At 41.6% G+C, this 19,579-nt stretch overlaps 1 protein-coding gene across 2 annotated transcripts in view; it reads right to left on the reverse strand.

Moving 5' to 3' along the window:
- Positions 1 to 9,068: 9,068 nt before the first annotated feature.
- Positions 9,069 to 19,579, reverse strand: part of GALNT13 (polypeptide N-acetylgalactosaminyltransferase 13) — a 230,149-nt gene continuing 219,638 nt past the window's right edge. The window contains exon 12 of one of the 2 annotated variants that reach the window (XM_032217135.1): positions 9,069 to 10,864. In XM_032217135.1, the coding sequence (XP_032073026.1) occupies positions 10,724 to 10,864 (141 nt within the window). In that variant the 3' untranslated portion in view covers positions 9,069 to 10,723. The remainder of the gene's footprint in view (positions 10,865 to 19,579) is intronic. The other variant, XM_032217127.1, reaches the window with a different exon arrangement.

Raw genomic sequence — 19,579 nt, forward strand, 5'->3', positions numbered from 1 at the left:
CTTAAAGGATTCTAGTGTGATGTGAAGTATTTTTGATCAACATATAGACATTTTCTGTTGAGTTTCACAAATATCTAAGACCCTCCAACATACACACCCGCATACATACAGAGAGAGAGAGAGGGGGGGAGGGAGGGAGGGAGGGAGGGAGAGAGAGAGACAGGGTGGGGGAAAGGGAGAGAGAAAATGAGAATATATCACAACTGTTTCCAAATCCAAAGAAGTCCGGGCATGAGTAACTTGTACTTCCTATAGGCTTTGGACATGTGACATACTGTACATTTGCTATAGATAGCCTCAAATATATGCAACTCTTGAAAACAATGCATGTAACCTTTTTAAGATTCAGAGAAGCCTGATCTCATAATGTTTACTTCAGTACGTTCTTCCTAAGCCATTCTATATCAGAATGCTTTTCTTGATATTTCTTATTTTCTGTGATGGCAATACTGTAGTTCAAAAACATGGGAAACACAAAATTCTAAAATGATAACCATTGATATTAGATTTGATTATTTGATGGCTTTGGATGAAGAATATTAAAATCTTTAACTATAGTTTGGATAAGTCCCTTTCCATGCACAGAGCTCAAGCCCAAAACCATATTGTTCACGTACATTTGTAGCACATCTTTGCTTATTGAAGTCATATTATATTGCACAATAAAGTCATTGGAAGTTAGAACTATATATTGCAGTACGTATTCTTTTGTTGGTAAATATGGCAGCAGATTTATTCTTTGCCTGACAATGAAGATATATTAAATTTGCACACTGTTTATGTGTTAATATTTTATTTCACCTGTCATCTCTTTTCCTTTCTCTTTAACATAGCAGAAATAATTCAGAGTAGAATATTTAAAAAGTTTCCCCCCAGAAACATGCTAGCTCTTAAACTATTTGAGTAGCTATTGTTTTCAAGTATGGAAATGTGACCAATTTCCTATGTTTATGTAATCAGAAAGTATTGTTTCAAATTTGTAGAGGAAGAATATAATAAATAACCATTACCATGATTTTTAAAACTGTTCCATTTTATAAAATCATGGTTCTTGATAAATAAACAAAGCTATATGCCTCTCTAAGACCACACTTGAAATACTGCATCCAGTTTTGGTCACCGTGATATAAAAATGGTGTTGAAACTTTGGAAAGAGTGAAAGGAAGAGCAACTAAGATGATTAAGGGCCTGGTGACTAAAACATACGAAGAACCATTGCAGGAATTGGATTTGTCTGATGTAGTGAAAATAAGGACTAGGGGTGATATGATAGCAGTGTTCCAATATTTGAGAGGCTGCCAGAAAGAAGAGGGAGATAACCTATTTTCCAAAGCACCTGAAGGCAGGACAATGGATGGAAACCAACAAAGGAGAAAAACAACCTAGAACAAAGGAAAAATATATTGACAGTGAGAACAATCAACTAGTGGATCGGCTTGCTTTCAGAAGTTGTGAGTGCTCCATCACTGGAGGCTTTTAAGAAGAGACTGGACATCCCTTTGTCTGAAATGATATAGGGTCTCCTGCTTGAGCAGGAGGTTGAACTAGAAGATCTCCAAGGTTCCTTCCAATGAAGGAACAGCTTATATTTATGCATATATCCATACAGGGATTATACAATGAAAAGCCTAAGAAAATAGTGGTGCCTTCCATTTTACAGATGATTTGAGTAAGCAAACAGATACCATATGGGGAGGAAACAGGAGTTTGCCACAGGAATTCAAGAGTTGGAAGAGATGAAAAAGACCAAAGAAATGGTATGTTTTGAAGGAATCAATTTTCCTTTGCTGCTTAGTCATGTGAAGATGCTGCTCTGTAAAAACACAGAGCCACATCACTAATAATTAAGGAGCTCAGCTGGTATACTCGACACTAGAAAATACCACCTACCTGTGCAAATTGTGTTTCCAGGCGAAATTTGCTTTTTGTTTGAGAGCGTGGCCCGGATTGCCAGGATGATAAACAGCTGGAGCAAGATGGGTTTTACTTTACAAGGGCTGGAAATCTCTATGTGGGTGAAGCTTGGTAAAGGCTTTAAAATGGAGTGTCTGGGGGTGGGAGAAGAAAATCTGATATGAGGAACGTAATGATTCCAACTGTAGGTGAAGATTTCTATTGTGGAGCAGGAAGTGGAAATTGTAGCAGTACGAACACAAATGGGGGAAAAACAGGCTCAACATTTAATGCTTAAAATATGGAAAACAAATGAGATGAGCTTGCGCTCACAGCACAGGAAAATGAATGTGCATAATAGGGACATGATGGATGAGTCCCAAAATTAGAACCTTAGAGCTGAAAAGTACACTATGCTTAAAAGAATCAGAATGTGAGTGGGAGTTCTTTAAAGTACTATTAAAAGCACCAGTGTAAACAATTGTAATGAGGGGGGGAATGGCAAAGAGCATAAGAAGCCAATTTGGCTATACAGAAACCACAAGTAAGCTTAGTGAAGACATAAGATTACAAGTCAGAGGTGGACAAAGAACATGGGGCCCCAAGAAGAGCACATACTAATTTCTCAGAAGTGTAAAAGGTTATTAGAAAAGGGGAAGCTTAGAAATAATGAGATTGACAGTGGATGATACAGCCATCAGGACGTAAGGAGCTCAGAGCCAAACTTTTACTGAATGTAGTATCATTGAAAAGTCCTTGGGAATGAAAAGGTCAAGCCCCACATACAGTAACTGATAAGACCAAGGAAGCAAGAATCACATCAATGGCAGAAAGGTCTCTGGAGATTAGGTCTCTTACTACTTGGGCTGAGTAGCCATTTTTGAGATTTTTGTCAGGGTTCTGACGGATGCGCTAACTAACTCATGAGCCTCTAGCCAAGTTTTAAAAAAATCCAGTTATTTATTAGGAGCAACAGGTCAGCATGCACCCAAGTGAAGTCAGCTCTTCCCCACGTAGCTTATGACCCAACTATGACCCTATTCCCCCCCTTCCTCCCAGGGTGTGTCATAAATCACATTTTCCAGAGCACTTTCATGGGCTGTAGAAAACACGCCTTTCCGGCTTGCTCCAGTAACCTGGGAATCAGGCTTGAGAAAGGTATGCGTGGAATGTGCTTCTGGTCATGGCTGCCGAGCAGCTCCATCAGTTCTCCCCCTCCCTGCCTACAGCAACTCGAGAGCAGGCCAGGAATGCTTTATGAGTTGACACTTAACCAGATTGCTCCCACAATTTAACACATCAGTACCAGATTATGGGAGGATGGCAAATGTCCTTATTGGAAGGAAAGGAGAAAGGAGAGAAGAGGGGAGGGGAAGGAAAGAAAAGAAAGGGAAAGGAAACTCCAGACGGATGAATGTCTGTGAATTAATCCATAAGCTCTTGAAAACTATGCCATAATTTTAGGACAAATCACTATGGATTTGTCAAGAATCACATTAAGCTAAACATATCTGATCTAAAAAATAAAATTAACTTCAGCATTTTATGGAAATGTTGTCTGCAAGCCTTGGTTTCAAAAACACATTTGGTAAAATATTCAACTGCATTCGTTAATCAAGAGAGTTCACTGCAGATTGGATGATAAATGGATGCCTACCCGCCTTAAAAAATCCACACTCAATGAGTGTTTATTCATGGTTCATCATCACATTGGAAAGAAGTGTTGAGCGGAAGGCAACAAAATCAGCCCTTCACATTTTCACTTTTATTATTGCTTCGGATGAATAATAGAATGGAATGCTTACCAAACTTTCATATGATACAAAATTAGATGAGATAGATAAGACCGTTCAAGAGTTTTTGGGTAAGTTAGATAAATTGGTTGAAAGTAATAAAGGAATCTAATTGGACAAGTTCTTTTTAATTTAGAGAACAAAAATCAAATGCTTGGGGATTGAATGTGGAATACTTGGCTTGGATTATTACATTTTGAGGTATTTCATATATCTTTCTTCTGTGTTGATCAAAGAGTCATCTTGAGTAGAATAGCCAGTTTTGGATACCAGACATTGAGATACATTTAGAGAAACTAAACAGGTTCGGAGAAAAGCAGGCAGATCCTCAGAACAGAGGGAACTGTCTAACTGGGGAAAAAAGAAAAAGAAACACTCACAGCACAGTTGTCCTAGGTGGTCTATCAATCGATGATAATTTAAATACCATTTTAGCAAAACCTATTGATTGTAACTTCAGAATCATGGAATTATAAGCCCAATATTATATATATTTTTATGTCCACTAGCAGTAGAATGCAAGGTCTGTCTAACATAAAAGTGAGGAAGAAAAAATAATTTTGTTAAGCAAGCACAACTTTTGTCATTGCAATGCAATGATTATTGACTCTGCAAATAGTTTTGATTTATAGAGTATCTGAATAATATTTAATCTATTTTAAAAAACAATTCACATTTGTTGCTCTGAAAACATATGGCAGCAGCACTCAATGTATTTATGGAACATTGGCTGCATACACACACAAGCAAACAAACACAAAGTGTATACACATAAGGCTAGATTATGCAACTGGGATATTTTTTGCCCAATAACAGTTCATTTATACACATACCTATGTGGCAGAGGTGGTATTCGGCAGGTTCTGACCAGTTCTGGAGAATCGGTAGTGGAATTTTGAATAGTTCGGAGAACCGGTAAATCCCACCTCTGACTGGCCCCGCCCCCATCTATTCTCTGCCTCCCGAGTCCCAGCTGATCAGGAGGGAATGGGGATTTTGCAGTAACCTTCCCCTGGAGTAGGGAGGGAATGGAGATTTTACAGTATCCTTCCCCTGCCACGCCCAGCAAGCCATGCCACGCCCACAGAACCAGTAGTAAAAAAAAATGAATCCCACCACTGCTATGTGGGCATAAACCAGGCTTCTCAACTTAAGCAATTTTAAGAGGTGTAGACTACAGCTCCCAGAAATTTCCAGCCAGCATATTGGGGAAACACTGATATAAAATTCTTAGTATACGATCTGAGACAGGGAGCAAAACTTAATGTCATGCCCTTAAGAACGACAACACCCAGTAGAATAAAACTAAACTGGCATATTTTATTTCTACAAAATGTATAAATATTGAAAATTTACAGCAGAGTTAACATTTAATAACGATTACATTTTAAATTGGTAATTCTTGAACCCCAGCCCACTCTTAAGAATTGTAACTGTACTGTGTTCCAAGCACACAGTGTAGGAAGTTTTAAGAGCATTTTTTCCAATGGATACTCCCTCTAAATTAGATGATCAAGTATATTAAAAAGAACAAAAACTCACAGTGGCCATTTTAAAGGGGGCTCTCTTTGCATATTATGCCTTTTTGGTGTTTGCTTCAGATATTTCCATTTAAAGATACAGGGATGTGATAAATTTTGTAATTTTGCACATCACAGAAGCATACCAATCAGAAGGTGAGACTGGCTAGAAAGCCCTTAACATGCATACTTTGGCCAAATTTGATTTTGTTAACATGTATGCAAAGTCTGGAGGGTTTTGGAACATCAGTGGCCCAGCTATCCTGAACATTTAAAGGAACAAAAGGGCAACTTTAGTCTATTTGGAAAAATAAAAGTGGGGCTTCAGAAATATCGCTCAGTGTTGAAAATACTTTCACGCTAATCATTCACATAATCAAAGACATTTTGGCTGATGCGCAGTCAGCATTTTGAGATGAGACAATAGCAATATACTTAATAGCATGTTAATGTGGTTGAGTCTTACCAGATGCATTCATACAGTATTAGCAGCATACTTTTTAATTTATCCATACATGGAAAATACAGGTGGATAGGTGTCCCTGTGAGCACTTGTGTATAAATGGTTTGTGGGATACAGAGTTTAAATTCTCAAGGTGTTGCTATTACAATAGTTAATTGCAAACCTGATTTCCTATTGAAATTGTGTTTGTTTATCCAGTTTATAACGGTGCGGTAGGATTTCAAAGACAGTAACATTATAAAGTTTATTTCAAATTTCTTTCCTCAACCATTTCATCCTAACTCATAGCTTTACACTTAAGCACCCTCGCTAATATATGCCTCATTTGAGACTGTATTTAGCATCTACAAATGAGATGCAACTAAAATTTATATGATCAGATATGATCTCATTAATTTCAAGTAAAAAAAACCTGGACTATATCGATTATCAGTACAATACTAATCACCTTTTAAAAGGCTATTTTAGTTGTCTGTTGTTCGTTAAAAGTGCTTTTCTTGGATTCAACAGTCCAGAAGCATCCACTGAAGACAGAATGAACTTATTTCCATTTGGCTCAAATTTTATATACCTATTTTTCCTGCCACAAGAAATTCCTTAAGTTTTACCTTTTCTTAAATACTGTTCTTATTTTTAGGTATTTATACCTCAATCATTTTTCATATTTAGTATATTGTGCCTCGACACATTTCTATGAAATTAGGATATTATTTCTAATCTACACACAGGGAGAGAAAAGCCAACTTGACTTTAAGTTTTCAAAAAACAATGTTTAAATTTGAACTCAACTGCTGACATCATAAAGTGACTTTAAAAAGTGAGTAATTAATGCCATTCAAATGAGGAACAGCACACATTTTATTGATTTACAGAACACAGAGAGAGGACACCACAAGCTAATGTACAATCCTCTAAAACTATTTATCAAAACTTTGATTTTAGCCTTAACAGTTTAGGAATATAATGATAGTGCTGCTGGGGCATATCCCGTGTCCTATTGTTTGCTCACTAAAAAGATGGGATGAAGTAGGTATTTGATGTGGCAGTCCATGAGGTGCTTCATGGAGACATTTCGTTGGAATTAGCAGTAGGGTTAGTGGAAGTAGAACCTACAGTCTTGATTCTGCTTGTAGCCATCTGCCTGCCATTGCTTCTCCTAAGCCAGGGGTCGGCAACCTTAAACACTCAGAACCACAAAGGTCCTAACCGAAAGCCCCGTTAAATTCTGGAGTTGATTGGAAGTTTCGTTTATTGGTTTTGTATGCCGCCCCCTCCCGAAGGACTCCGGGCGGCTTACAGAACAAGATAAAAAGCATTTAAAAAATTAAGAATAAAAATACAGTTGTTAAAATTACACACCATCCATTCTGTCTAAATGGGGCTGGACATTAATCAACAGCCCCAGGCCTGCCGAAACAGCCAGGTTTTGGTGGCTTTTTGGAAGGCCGGGAGAATGGTAAGGGTCCGGATCTCTATGGGTAGATCGTTCCACAGGGCCGGCGCAGCTACAGAGAAGGCCCTCCCCCAACAGGCCGTCAGCCGGCATCGTCTCCTCCTAGCATGACATTCTTGTCTCCTCCTAGCATGACATTCTTTTTCCTCTACCTGTCCTAACCAAAAGCCCTAACCCTATCAATTGTGGAGCCGACCGGTGACAGGGAGCTGTAGCAGAGGGATGAAAGAGCCACATGCAGCTCCAGAGCCCGGGGTTGCTGATTCCTGCCCTAAGCTAAAATCCCGGCACAGGATTGAACTGGGTTGGGATTCAGCCCCTAAAATTCCTAATAAGCCTTCTTGAAATTGTGGGAATTGAAGATGTGATTGCCTGATGGTTCCACTATCCCTTTTTTGAATTTTGTATATAAACTTTCAAAGACCCCCTTCCTATCCAACCTTTTGAAGGTTTCTGTCCTTTGCATTATCATTTGAGGGAAACAAACACTTTCATTATTTCTTAATGTCATCCTATTAACAATTTAAGAAAAAGCATTGCTTATATTGGACCCTCTTTCTTAAATGATCAAAAATAAGATAATTAGCTTCAGCTAACTTAACAGTAACGTTCCTCACTGTTTAGCTCAAGCCACATTTCTTCAGGAATAATTTGTATTTATAATGTTATCTATATATAGGACTTATGCTCATGATTCCTTACACTGGATTAAGTTCTTTTTTATAGTCTTATTCAAAAAATAAGTCAGACCCCATATATTTAAGTTTGCACATAACAAGAGGTTGAACAAAACACTTCACTTGATGGATCTGGAGCAATATGACTTAGTGGAGACCAAATAACTTTGCCAACTACTGTGGATTTTTCGTCTGTTCCTAAACAACCAGAAGTAGAAGACTGGTGTTCATGGGATGAAAATGCCCCTACAAGTGTGAAAATTGAAGGTGGTAATGGCACTGTGGCCAATCAACAAAATGGATTGGAAGAAATGGAGCCCGATTATTTTAAGGACATGGCACCAACAATAAGGAAAACACAGAAAATCATTGTTAAAAAACGTGAACCTTTAAATTAAATGAGAGTGATTTTTCAAGCATGATGGCTGCTAGAGTGGCTATAGGATGCAAAAGAGGCTTGCTGTTACTCGGATTTTGGGATTAAAACCTATAGGGGAGAATGGAAATACCTTCTTCTCTGGAACAAAACCTGCTGCCATATTATCAGCCAATTTGGCTGGTGAGTATCAAAAAGGTAATCTGCAGAATAACCTAACCTTTAATGCTTCTCAGTGTCGTCATCCCCCACTTAATAATACAGAAACCACAGCCAGCCTGTCCAAGATCAATCTAGAAACCTGGAATGTTGTAGATAAGCAGTAACGCTTCAACCTGAATCATGTGCCCTTTAGTTAAAGGGCTGCATTACTTGTCAAGGATCCTGGCAACATCAGATTACAGGCAGTTCCTCAAATTAGGACCAATCACTTAATGACCTTTTAAAAAATATTACAGCAAGTGTTTTATGGCATTTCTGGATATTATAAAATGTTGCCATTGTCATAGTCTCCCCCCCCCCACCCTGTATTTACAACTATGGCAATCACTTAATGACTACAGGTTCCCTTAACAACTGAAGCAATTTGTTTAACCCCTGCCCCCAAAGTTGCCAAATAGGATCCAATCACATGGACAACTCAACTTACAACTGCAATGATTTATATCCGGAAATCTGGTCCCAACTGTGGTGAAGGATTACCTGTATTCTTGAAAACATTTTCTGTTTGCCCACTTCTGCTGATCAGACCATCCCCCTTCTCCAGGGAATGCTGTCTGCCTCAGCCGCTCTGGCACTCCGATTTGGATTCCAGGTCAATATTTTTATGCCCCTTTGCTTCTGATCCTGCTGAAATGCGGACATTTTCCTATCATACTTATATGGTACTTGTGGAGAAGGCTTCTGGCATAGGAAAGGCAGACAAATGAGCATCTTCAAAACCAACAGAAGGGTGATAACAATGTAAAGACAGTCTCACATAGAAAGAACCATCTCATTTTCTCAAAATGCCAGAATGAAACGTGAAAGGGGTCAGTTCAATCTCTCACTAATGCAGTGTGGAACTGATCTGTCCATACTACCCAATATAGCACAATCTACTGAAACTTAGGCACGGCCATGAGGCTGATATAGCAAACTGCAATAAATTAAATTCAGATAAAAATGAGTAAAGTTTATGTACTTTCTGACCCAGTAATGCTCACTAGAACTATACAGGTTCTAATGTTGGATAAATTTTGTTCCTACTTGCATCCTGGCATAGAGATATGTGACCAAAAAAAACCCTTTAAAAAAAATAAACTATTGTTTATATAGATAGTTGTATCTTATCCCATGTCCTCCATATACAAACCAGACACATTTATTAGACATGTTTTTAATTAGCCCTGAACTTGAAGCTGTCATATGCTAAAAGTTCAACTTGCTATGTTTGGAAGATTTATACGTCTTGTAATAATATCTCAATAATTATTAAGAGGTTGCATTGCATTGTTGACATTTTAAGGTTAGACCTATCGGTATTACACAGGTTTTATTTATGCCTAGGGACCAAGGATCTTTAGAAATACATTTAAAAAGGAATTGCAACCAAACTCAACTTGAAATCAGCTTGTGTCTAACTCATAAACCTGTTCTTCTACCAGCATCTCATGTAATTTGGATAAACAGCTCTTGCTGCCTTTTATATTATTAATGTGAGATTATGGAAGTTGGCCAAATGCGTTACAATGTTTGTAATGACTTATATTTTGCAAAGGGCACCAGTGGGTATCATCAATCCCATTTACTTCTGCTTCCCTTGGCCGTGAATTCGATATCACACTCCACGTACCAGCAATATCCTTCATCCAGTTCTGTGGATTTTAACAGAGGTTTCAGAAACAGAATGTCACTCCCCCGCCTCCCCTGACACTATACATGAAAAACATCCAATATATACAGAAATTTACTGCTGAGAAATTTTTTCAGCTGGGCTATTCATAGGTAATGGGTTGGCAGCAGATTAACAATGGATTCTTCCTCTGTCACCATGAAGGACTGGTACAAGTACATCAATTGAGGAAAACAAATGTTTCACCATCTTTCACAATGCGAGTGAGCTTCATAAGGCATTTAACATTGTCACTTTCAAGCAACATTACAGGACAGAACCCACAGCAAGCCACTTCCCCACCCTCTTGCAATTTTTCGCTTTGTAACCCTTTTCCGGAGTCTGCTTTTCTCAAAACTGCGATGTCTTCGTAATACTGTATATGCCAGGGTGGATAAAGCGTCCATGTGTTCAGCTGACTTGTAGAAAAAAAAATGAGAGAGAGAGAGAGAGGGAGAGAGAGAGAGAGACAGAGAAAGAGAGAAAGTGCAACCATGCTTTGAAGCAATTTTTTTTAAAAAAAAGTAGTTTTCTGGCATGTGGGCCTTGAATCAAGCATCCAAACCCTTTCTCTTCACCGACCACAAGGGAAGAAGAACATCCTTTTGTGTGAAGGGTGAGCAGATTAGACCCTTCCAAGGTCTGAGGAAGGACATGAAGTCTGTGTCTTGGCTTTTAGGCACCCAAGGTCATGTTACGTAGCAGCCACTGCTGGGATCGGCTTTCGCTGCAATCCTTCATGGTAGGAACCATTTTGTCATCTTCTGAGGGCTCATCAAGACACTGGTTACTGTTCACATGTCTCAAGGTCAGTCGCTGAAAAACAAACAAGCAAACCAACACAATGAAGTCGTCAGCGTCAGTTGGACTAGTCAACAAATTCCTCTACCATGTTTAGGCATCAGGGAAATCACACAGAAAGTTCCTCAGCATTATTGTATAGTGACAGGAGGAAGTTGGACTGCTGAGACTCCAAATCTGAAAGGTGAGTTTTAACTTATGTTCCTTTGGCAGAATGACTGCTCTACCACCTAATCTATGGCGCTGGGCAGCTTTCTCGTGAAAGAACAACTGGCTCATCTTCTATGTTTAGGAATCACCGAAAACTAATCTTGCAAGTTTATAAAAACAAAGTATCTCAAAGGCATTCTAATCTAAATCATTTTCCCCCCGAATTGACCATCAGCCTTTAAAACCATGAGCTGTGAATTTCCTTTCTGAAATTGTTTTCAGTTTATTGTACTAGGCATTTGTTGGAAGAAGCATGGTTTCTCTATTTTGTCTTTTCTTACGGCAGTTTCTGCTCATACAATTATGTCACCCTCCCATAATTAAAAAATGATCAATGGTTAATGTGCTAGAAATGTTTAACTATAGAAAGTGGTGTAGCCTTTGGAACCTAGGGTACTCAAAGCTAAAAATAAAAGGATTTCAATTAGCTAATTGTAATTAATCCAGAAGCTCCTTCTGTTCAGGTGATGTTTCCTTGAAGAAATTAAGCAGTCTATTCTGTTTCAGTTTTTTCAGTTTTTCAGTTTTATTGGGATTTATATGCCGCCCTTTTCCCTGAGGGGACTCAGGGCGGCTTACAACCACAAGGGAGGGGGGTGCAGTGTCAAAAACAGAACAGTATGTGAACAAAGAAAAAATAGTAAAAACACAACTTTCATTCAGCAATCAAACACTCGGGCGGGTAAATTGGGAACCTATCCCCAGGCCTGCTGGGAGAGCCAGATCTTGAGGGCTGCGCGGAAGGTCTGGATAGTGGTGAGGGTACGGATCTCAACGGGGAGGTCGTTCCACAGGGTCGGAGCTGCAACAGAAAAGGCTCTCCTCCGTGTGGTTGCCAGTCGGCATTGACTGGCAGATGGAATTCGGAGGAGGCCCAGTCTGTGCGATCTAATTGGTCAATTTAGGGAGGTAATCGGCAGAAGGCGGTCTCTCAAGTACCCAGATCCACTACCATGGAGTGCTTTAAAGATGGTCATCAGTACCCTGAAGCGCACCCGGAGACCAACAGGTAGCCAGTGCAGCTCGCGGAGGACGGGTGTAACGTGGGCGAACCGCGGTGCGCCCACTATCACTCGCGCGGCTGCATTCTGGACTAGCTGTAGCCGCCGGATGCACTTCAAGGGCAACCCCATGTAGAGCCCATTGCAGTATTCCAGCCTAGAGATCACAAGGGCTCGAGTGACTGTTGTGAGAGCCTCCCGGTCTAGGTAGGGCCGCAACTGGCGGACCAGGCGAACCTGGGCAAATGCCCCCCTGGTCACAGCTGACAGCTGGTGGTCAAAAGTCAGCTGTGGGTCCAGGAGGACTCCTAAGTAGCGGACCCTATCTGAGGGGTATAAAATTTGACCCCCCAGCCTAAGCGTTGGTGTATTAGCCAAATTATTGGGAGGGAAGCACAACAGCCACTCGGTCTTGTCCGGGTTGAGTACCAGTTTGTTAGCACTCATCCAGTTCCTAACGGCCTCCAGACCCTGGTTCATCACGTCCACCGCTTCATTGAGTTGGCACGGGGCGGACAGATACAGTTGCGTATCGTCCGCATATTGGTGGTATTTTATCCCGTGCCTCCGAATGATCTCGCCCAGCGGTTTCATGTATATGTTAAATAGTAGGGGGGATAAGACCGAACCCTGCGGCACCCCACATGTTAGGGGCCTCAGGGACGATCTCTGCCCCCCGACCAACACCGACTGCGACCTGTCCGAGAGGTAGGAGGAGAACCACCGTAAAACAGTGCCTCCCACTCCCACCTCCCGCAGACGTCGCAGAAGGATACCATGGTCGATGGTATCGAAAGCCGCTGAGAGGTCAAGGAGAACCAGGATGGACGCATAGCCTCCATCTCTGGCCCTCCAGAGATCATCGGTCAATGCGACCAAAGCGGTTTCTGTGCTGTAACCAGGTCTGAAGCCGGACTGGAAGGGGTCAAGATAACTAGCTTCCTCCAAGGCCCGTTGAAGCTGGAAGGCCACCACCTTCTCAACAACCTTCCCGATAAAGGGGAGGTTGGAGACAGGACGAAAGTTGTTTAGAATGGCTGGATCTAAGGATGGTTTCTTCAGGAGGGGTCTCACCACCGCCGTTTTAAGTACGGCGGGGAAGTGCCCCTCCCGAAGGGAGGCGGTCACAACCGCCTGGATCCAGCCATGTGTCACCTCCCTGCTGTTGGCAACCAGCCAGGAGGGACACGGGTCCAGAATACAAGTGGAGGCACTTACAGCTCGAATGGCCTTGTCCACATCCCCAGAGGCAACATCCTGGAACTCAACCCAGAGATGGTGTGGCAAGTGGTCTTCCTGTATCTCGGCTGGATCTACTGCGGTGGAGTCCAAGTCCGATCGAAACCGAGCTACTTTGTCCGCCAAGAATTGAGCATAGTCCTCAGCTCTACCCTGCAAGGGGTCTCCCGCATCCCTCCTATTGAGGAGGGAGCGGGTTATCCTAAACAGGGCGGCTGGGCGTGACTCGGCGGACGCAACCAAGGCAGAGATGTATGATCTTTTTGCAGTTCTTAGTGCTCGGACATAGTCCTTGGTGCAGGTAGTTAAAAGTGCTCGGTTCGACTCGGACTTATCGGACCTCCACAGGTGCTCTAGGCATCTCCTCCGGCGTTTCTTCTCCCGGAGCTCCTCGGTAAACCAAGGAGGCCTCCGGGATCCACTGACCCGGAGGGGCCGTAGTGGCGCAATCCGGTCAAGAGACTCCGACGCCGCCGAATACCAGGCGGCAGCCAGAGTCTCCGCCGAACTGTGGGCGAGAGTATCAGGAATAACCCCAAGCTCCGTCTGGAACCTCAACGGGTCCATAAGTCGCCTGGGGCGGAACCACCTGGTCGGTTCCTCCTCCCTACGGTGGGGGTTTGGCCTCCGGAAGTCAAGCCTCAGTAGGCAGTGGTCTGACCACGACAGGGGTATGATCTCATTACCCCTCAGACCAAGATCACACATCCACTGCTCCGAGAGGAATACGAGGTCGAGCATGTGACCCGCTGCATGGGTTGGGCCCCGAATTACTTGGGTCAAGCCCATGGCTGTCATGGAAGCCATGAACTCCTGCGCCCCATCAGAGCGTTCACCGAGCGATGGCAAATTGAAATCCCCCAGAACTATGAGCCTGGGGAACTCAACTGCCAGCTCGGCTACTGACTCGAGGAGCGAGGGGAGGGATGCTGCAACGCAGTTGGGAGGCAGGTACGTTAGCAGCAAACCCACTTGACCCTTGAGGTCCAACTTTATCAGCAGGGACTCACACCCGACAAGCTCCGGAGCAGGGACCCTACGAGGTAACAGAGACTCCCGGATTACAATAGCCACACCGCCACCCCTTCCCTGGGCTCTCGGCTGATGAAGCACCTGAAATCCCTCTGGGCACAGCTCTACAAGGGGGACTCCTCCTTCTGTGCCCAGCCAGGTTTCAGTAATACATGCCAGGTCTGCCCTCTCGTCGACAATTAAGTCCCGGACGAGGGGAGCTTTCTGAACAACAGACCTGGCATTTAGCGACAACAGCCTGAGACCCGGGTCCTGACTGCTCGCGCCATCTGGTCTTGGAGTGGGACTCATAGGGCCGGAAGGAGGGATCTCTGTGATGTAGCGAACCCTCCTTCCCCGGTAATGGCCAGCCCTAAAGTCCCCGCCATATCTGCCTCTCCCTGTCATGACCGCTATGCTCCGACCCACTCCCGTGGCCATGGTCCCCCCAACCACCCCGGTACCCCCCGCCTTCCCCAGCAGGTCCTCCGAGTCAAACATTCTCATTTATCCACACTAACAATTCCCACGTAAAATTTAAAACATATAAAAATACAAAAGTAACAATTACTAAAAGTGGGCCATTCATTCAATTCCAACCAACTCCCATACACTCAACATACTATTTAAAATTGCGCAGTTATAATATATAGTAATATAGAAACAGTGGAGGAAGCGGTGACCTGCTCCTCTCCCTTATTATGTCCTGGGGAGATGTCCTTGGCCACCAGATCAAACGTGCATAATCTATAAGGTGGCTGTATACAAGCAAGATTGAATGTGGAGCTCCAAAGTTCGTAAACGGCAACCATGTAGTCTTACCCCGCTGGTGGAGGTTAGTGGGCTGTATATTCAAAAGTCTCTTTCCCAAAGATAGATAAGGGCCCCAATGTAGGAGACCAAAGTTCGAGGCTGACTTGTGCCACTCTTGCAGATGGAGGGAAAAATGCTGGTGTTTTCGAGGCTCAATCCTCGTCAGTGCAGCCGCCATCCTCTATCGCTCCCTGCCAGCTAAGCCACAGTCCTACTCCTCCTAATGGTTAAGTAAGCAGGGAGCAAAGTCCGGGGGGGGGGGGCTACAACGACGCAGAGCCCAGTTCAAAGATTGTCCTCTTCCCTGCCCGGGAAGTACACCAGTTAACCTAGGACGGCCAGGTCTTTCCTAGGGGCCGCAGGAGAAGGCAGTAGATAATAAATAATAAAGTAGGTAACAGATAGTAAAGTGAGCAAAGATAGATCCAAGGGGGGGGGGCGTCTAGGACGGTAGCAAACACAACCATTCAATCCGCAGTTTCAATGCAGCCTCCGACAGCCCCCTTCTTTCAAATGAACAACTAAATTAAAAATTAACCCCTCTCAGCTCACTAGTCACCAGGGCTCACAGTCACAGTCACAATCACTCAGCTCCAGCAAAGTCAACAGGCTGGCCAGAAAGGAGGATGTAAAGATGTAATGCTGTGAGTCAGCTGTTTAGCGCCGCCATTTCCCTCCATGCTGTCCTCCACGCTTTCTTTCCAACTCCAGCAGCCGCTGTTCCGCTGCACAGGGGCGACTAATAGGACCAGGGGCCAGCAGATAAATGGCCAGGGGGCTCACCAGGCAGCACCAGGGGCTTCCAGAAATCCAAAGGTGGTAAGGTGGTAGGGGAGACTCCGAACGTCCGCGCGCCGCTATCACCGCCGCGCACCGCCGTCGCCGCCGTCCTCACACAGCTGGATAACCCGGGCTGCCGCTGTGGAGAGAATATGCGCCTCCGGATTTCTTCGGGTCCTTTAGGTTCCGCAGCCCTTGGGCTCTCCCAGGGGTTGTTTCCAAAAATTTTTGCGGTCCGTTTGGAGGCTTCCCGGTGCTTTTTCGCTAAGTTTGTGTAGAGCGAAAAAGCCCGGTCGCCATTCTGCTTATAACCATAATTCTGTGGAGATACTTTGTGCAGTTTATATGGGAAATTTCCAACAATCTCCTCTCTTTATCAGTCTCAGATCAATTTAGACTAACAAAGCGGCATTTTGTCTTCAGATCATTCTCTAATCTATCATTTGTTATATTAATGAGGATTTATAAACATTTCTGCCTTAATTTTCATTCTGCTCTTTTAGAACTTGAAATGAGGAGAACAGCAAGTGAAAAGCTTCAGATAAAAAATTGCTTTTTTATTTAAAAAAATATGTAAAATGTAAAATTCAAGAAAGCAAAAGAACAAAGAAAAATAAAAATTCATTCCAATCAAAAATTTAATCCATTGATTAGGTTTTGGTGTATTCGGGTCTTTTCCTGTGTAAGATTGAGAGTATCTTGGCCAAGATACTTGTATGTATGTATGTATGTATGTATGTATGTATGTATGTATGTATGTATGTATCTATCTATCTATCTATCTATCTATCTATCTATCTATCTATCTATCTATCTATCTAATGATGATGTTGTTATCTACTATTTATTATGGTAGCCTTCCCCAGAGTGCTGGTCTTGCTGGAATGAGAGGATGATTAGATGTTCTGGGATTCCCATCATCCTAAGCACCTTTCACAGCTTGACAAAGGTTGACACAATTAAAAACCTTTCTATAATCAACAAAGCATATATTGACTAGTATTATAATAACTGTATTATGTCGGATGTACATCAGTCAGATGTGTAGATTTGATTTAGCATTTCTGGCTACATATAAAATAATCCTTTCCAGAACCTGAGATAGGCAGATGTTTAATAATATTAAAGGTATCATTGCAGGATGTAAGCTGTTCCAGTTATCCATAATTCACCAGCAATAACCCGCTATCAATATAATGATGTTATTCAATCATATTTTTCAGGAGGCATGATGGCCTAATGGTGAAGACGCTCACCTTCCACTCAGAAGGTTGAGAGTTCAATTCTAGGCAGCAACAGATGTTTCTCTATCAAGGCATAAACAGAAAATACTCTGTGTAGGCATCAGGAAGGGCATCCAACCAGTAAGCGCTCAACTGCATTCAGTCACCCTGAACCCACCCCAAAGCAAGGGATTAAAGGTCATTAAAAAAAAACCTATCATATATTTCAATATACTGGTGATATTTAGCTTATGTTTCTTCCCTCCCACAAGCGCATTAAACTTTGGGGGGAAAAGGAGTCATTATATTTTCCAACAACTGAATTTTAAGATTTGGGAGATAAAAAGTTATTTTGGATTGTGCTGCACTTTGAGAAATCACATTTGTACTCTAGGAGTTTTCCTGAATCCAGCATTAGTATTGGATAGCCGCATAACATCAGCAAAGTAGTTCCGATAAAAACTAATTATTTTTTTGCACTCCAATGTGGAAGAAGCAGGTCTTCTTTACTCCTTCATTGTGACTATAGCACTTCAAAGCTGCACTGTACCATAGGAACATTTTGGGGTAGCTCTTGAAGATTATCTGGAAATAACCCAGGGTGAATAGGAGCCCCCCTTCCTCTTCCAAAACACCCTCATTGATTTCCAGTTGTTTCTAGCCATAGTAATGCATTCTGCCCAGTATTCCGGCATCTACCTCAAAGAGGTTAAAATTAACATCAATGATTAATTTCTTTTTCTTCTGAGCAGAGGTAATATTATTGATCCTGATCTGCTAATTAAGCAACATCAGTTTGCTTCCAGAGAAACAGAATGTTAAGACTGCTTTCTGTTCAGAATCCGAAGACCTTAGTTGTTTGACCCTTCCAATTCTGTAATATTCTATGTTCTAGGAAAAAGGTTTATGCTATGTTCTGTAGATGCCATTGTGTGCAAGGACTCCACACTTTTTTAAATGGAACCGTTTTCTTGAGATGTTTGAAATGATGAAATTGCACAAACAATGAACTTTTTGCATTATGCTGAATTTCATGCTAAATTGAACTGAAGATGGACTGTGCTATAGCAATTTCTACCCAGAAAAAAACATTAAGAAGAGTAACAAAGGAGGCTTTTTGTCGTACTTTAGACAAACTGCTGTGAAATTCCCAGAGAATCACTTAAGGCTATTTCATAATATGTAGCCCATTGTAATAGGTTATTTTTCTTCTAAGATGTACATATAATAAGAGTGCCAAAATGCTTTAAGAAATAATTCAGGACAAATGAAAGTACCATATTTTAGAATTAGTTGAATTGGAGGCTTCATGACTCTCTTCTGGATGCCAAATCAAATATAGTCCTAATATTTCACCAGCTGCTTCTTTGTATTTGTTGTAGAATTTTACATTAAAAGAAGCATGTTGAATATTTCAATGGCCTTTTATAAATACTTATTCCTATAATTCTATCATTATATAATGCTATTACAAAATAAATAAATAATTGGGCCAACAATCAATTACATTAGAAAAATATCAGCAACAAAACCACCCAGTCTGTAATTTCTTTCATTATTTAGTACCAGATTAAGGTTTTCCAGCCTATTCATGATATTTAATGACTCATAACACTATATTTTAGCCCTTTTTGTCTTAGTCAAACAGGACCTTTCGAAGGAACAAAGATTCTATTATACAAATTATATCCTTTGAACAATGTGTTTATATATTATATGGGGCTCCTCTAATATTATAACAAGATATCATTGACATTAAAATTAATAGAAAAACTTGTTTGCTTTATAAATAATATTTTGAAATGCTCTGGCAAGAAAATTATAGATAACATATCCATTTAACTTCTGGATTGTATTCTTTCTAATGTTAAATCTTGTACAGTGAAACAGTCACTTTGAAAACAAGTACATAAAATTAACCATTATCTCTATCAAAAGTGCTATCTATGCAACACATTTCTATCTACCACAAAAGTATACATTACAATTTTCTATTTTTATTGTATTTACTTACAGTATTACATGGCTGCTTTTCAAGTACTGCATCCAGGTGGCATTCACAACAGTTCCACAACATAGTTTAAAAACCAAACATTAAAACACGGTCTCAATTATTATAAGTAGAACAATGATGAACTGAAAAAGCATAGATTGAATTCCCAAAGCAGGGCAATTTTTCAAGCTTACAGAACTGCTATGCAGAAGGGAAATATATTAACCACCAGTGAGTGGGACTGAATTCCAAACGAAGGCTAATCTGATTTGGGGGATCAATCCAATGTATGGATTTCACAGTTTGTGTAAATTGAGCATATCTTAAGAAAATATTCCTTAAGATATCCTGGCCATGTGGTACACAAGTTATTGTTTGACATTATTGACCAGGGGTGTCAAATTCAATTTCACTGAGAGCCGCATCAGGCTTGTGTTTGGGGGGCCAGGGTGGGTGTGGG

This window comes from Thamnophis elegans, chromosome 1 (assembly GCF_009769535.1).
Source record: "Thamnophis elegans isolate rThaEle1 chromosome 1, rThaEle1.pri, whole genome shotgun sequence".
Classification (NCBI taxonomy): domain Eukaryota; kingdom Metazoa; phylum Chordata; class Lepidosauria; order Squamata; family Colubridae; genus Thamnophis; species Thamnophis elegans.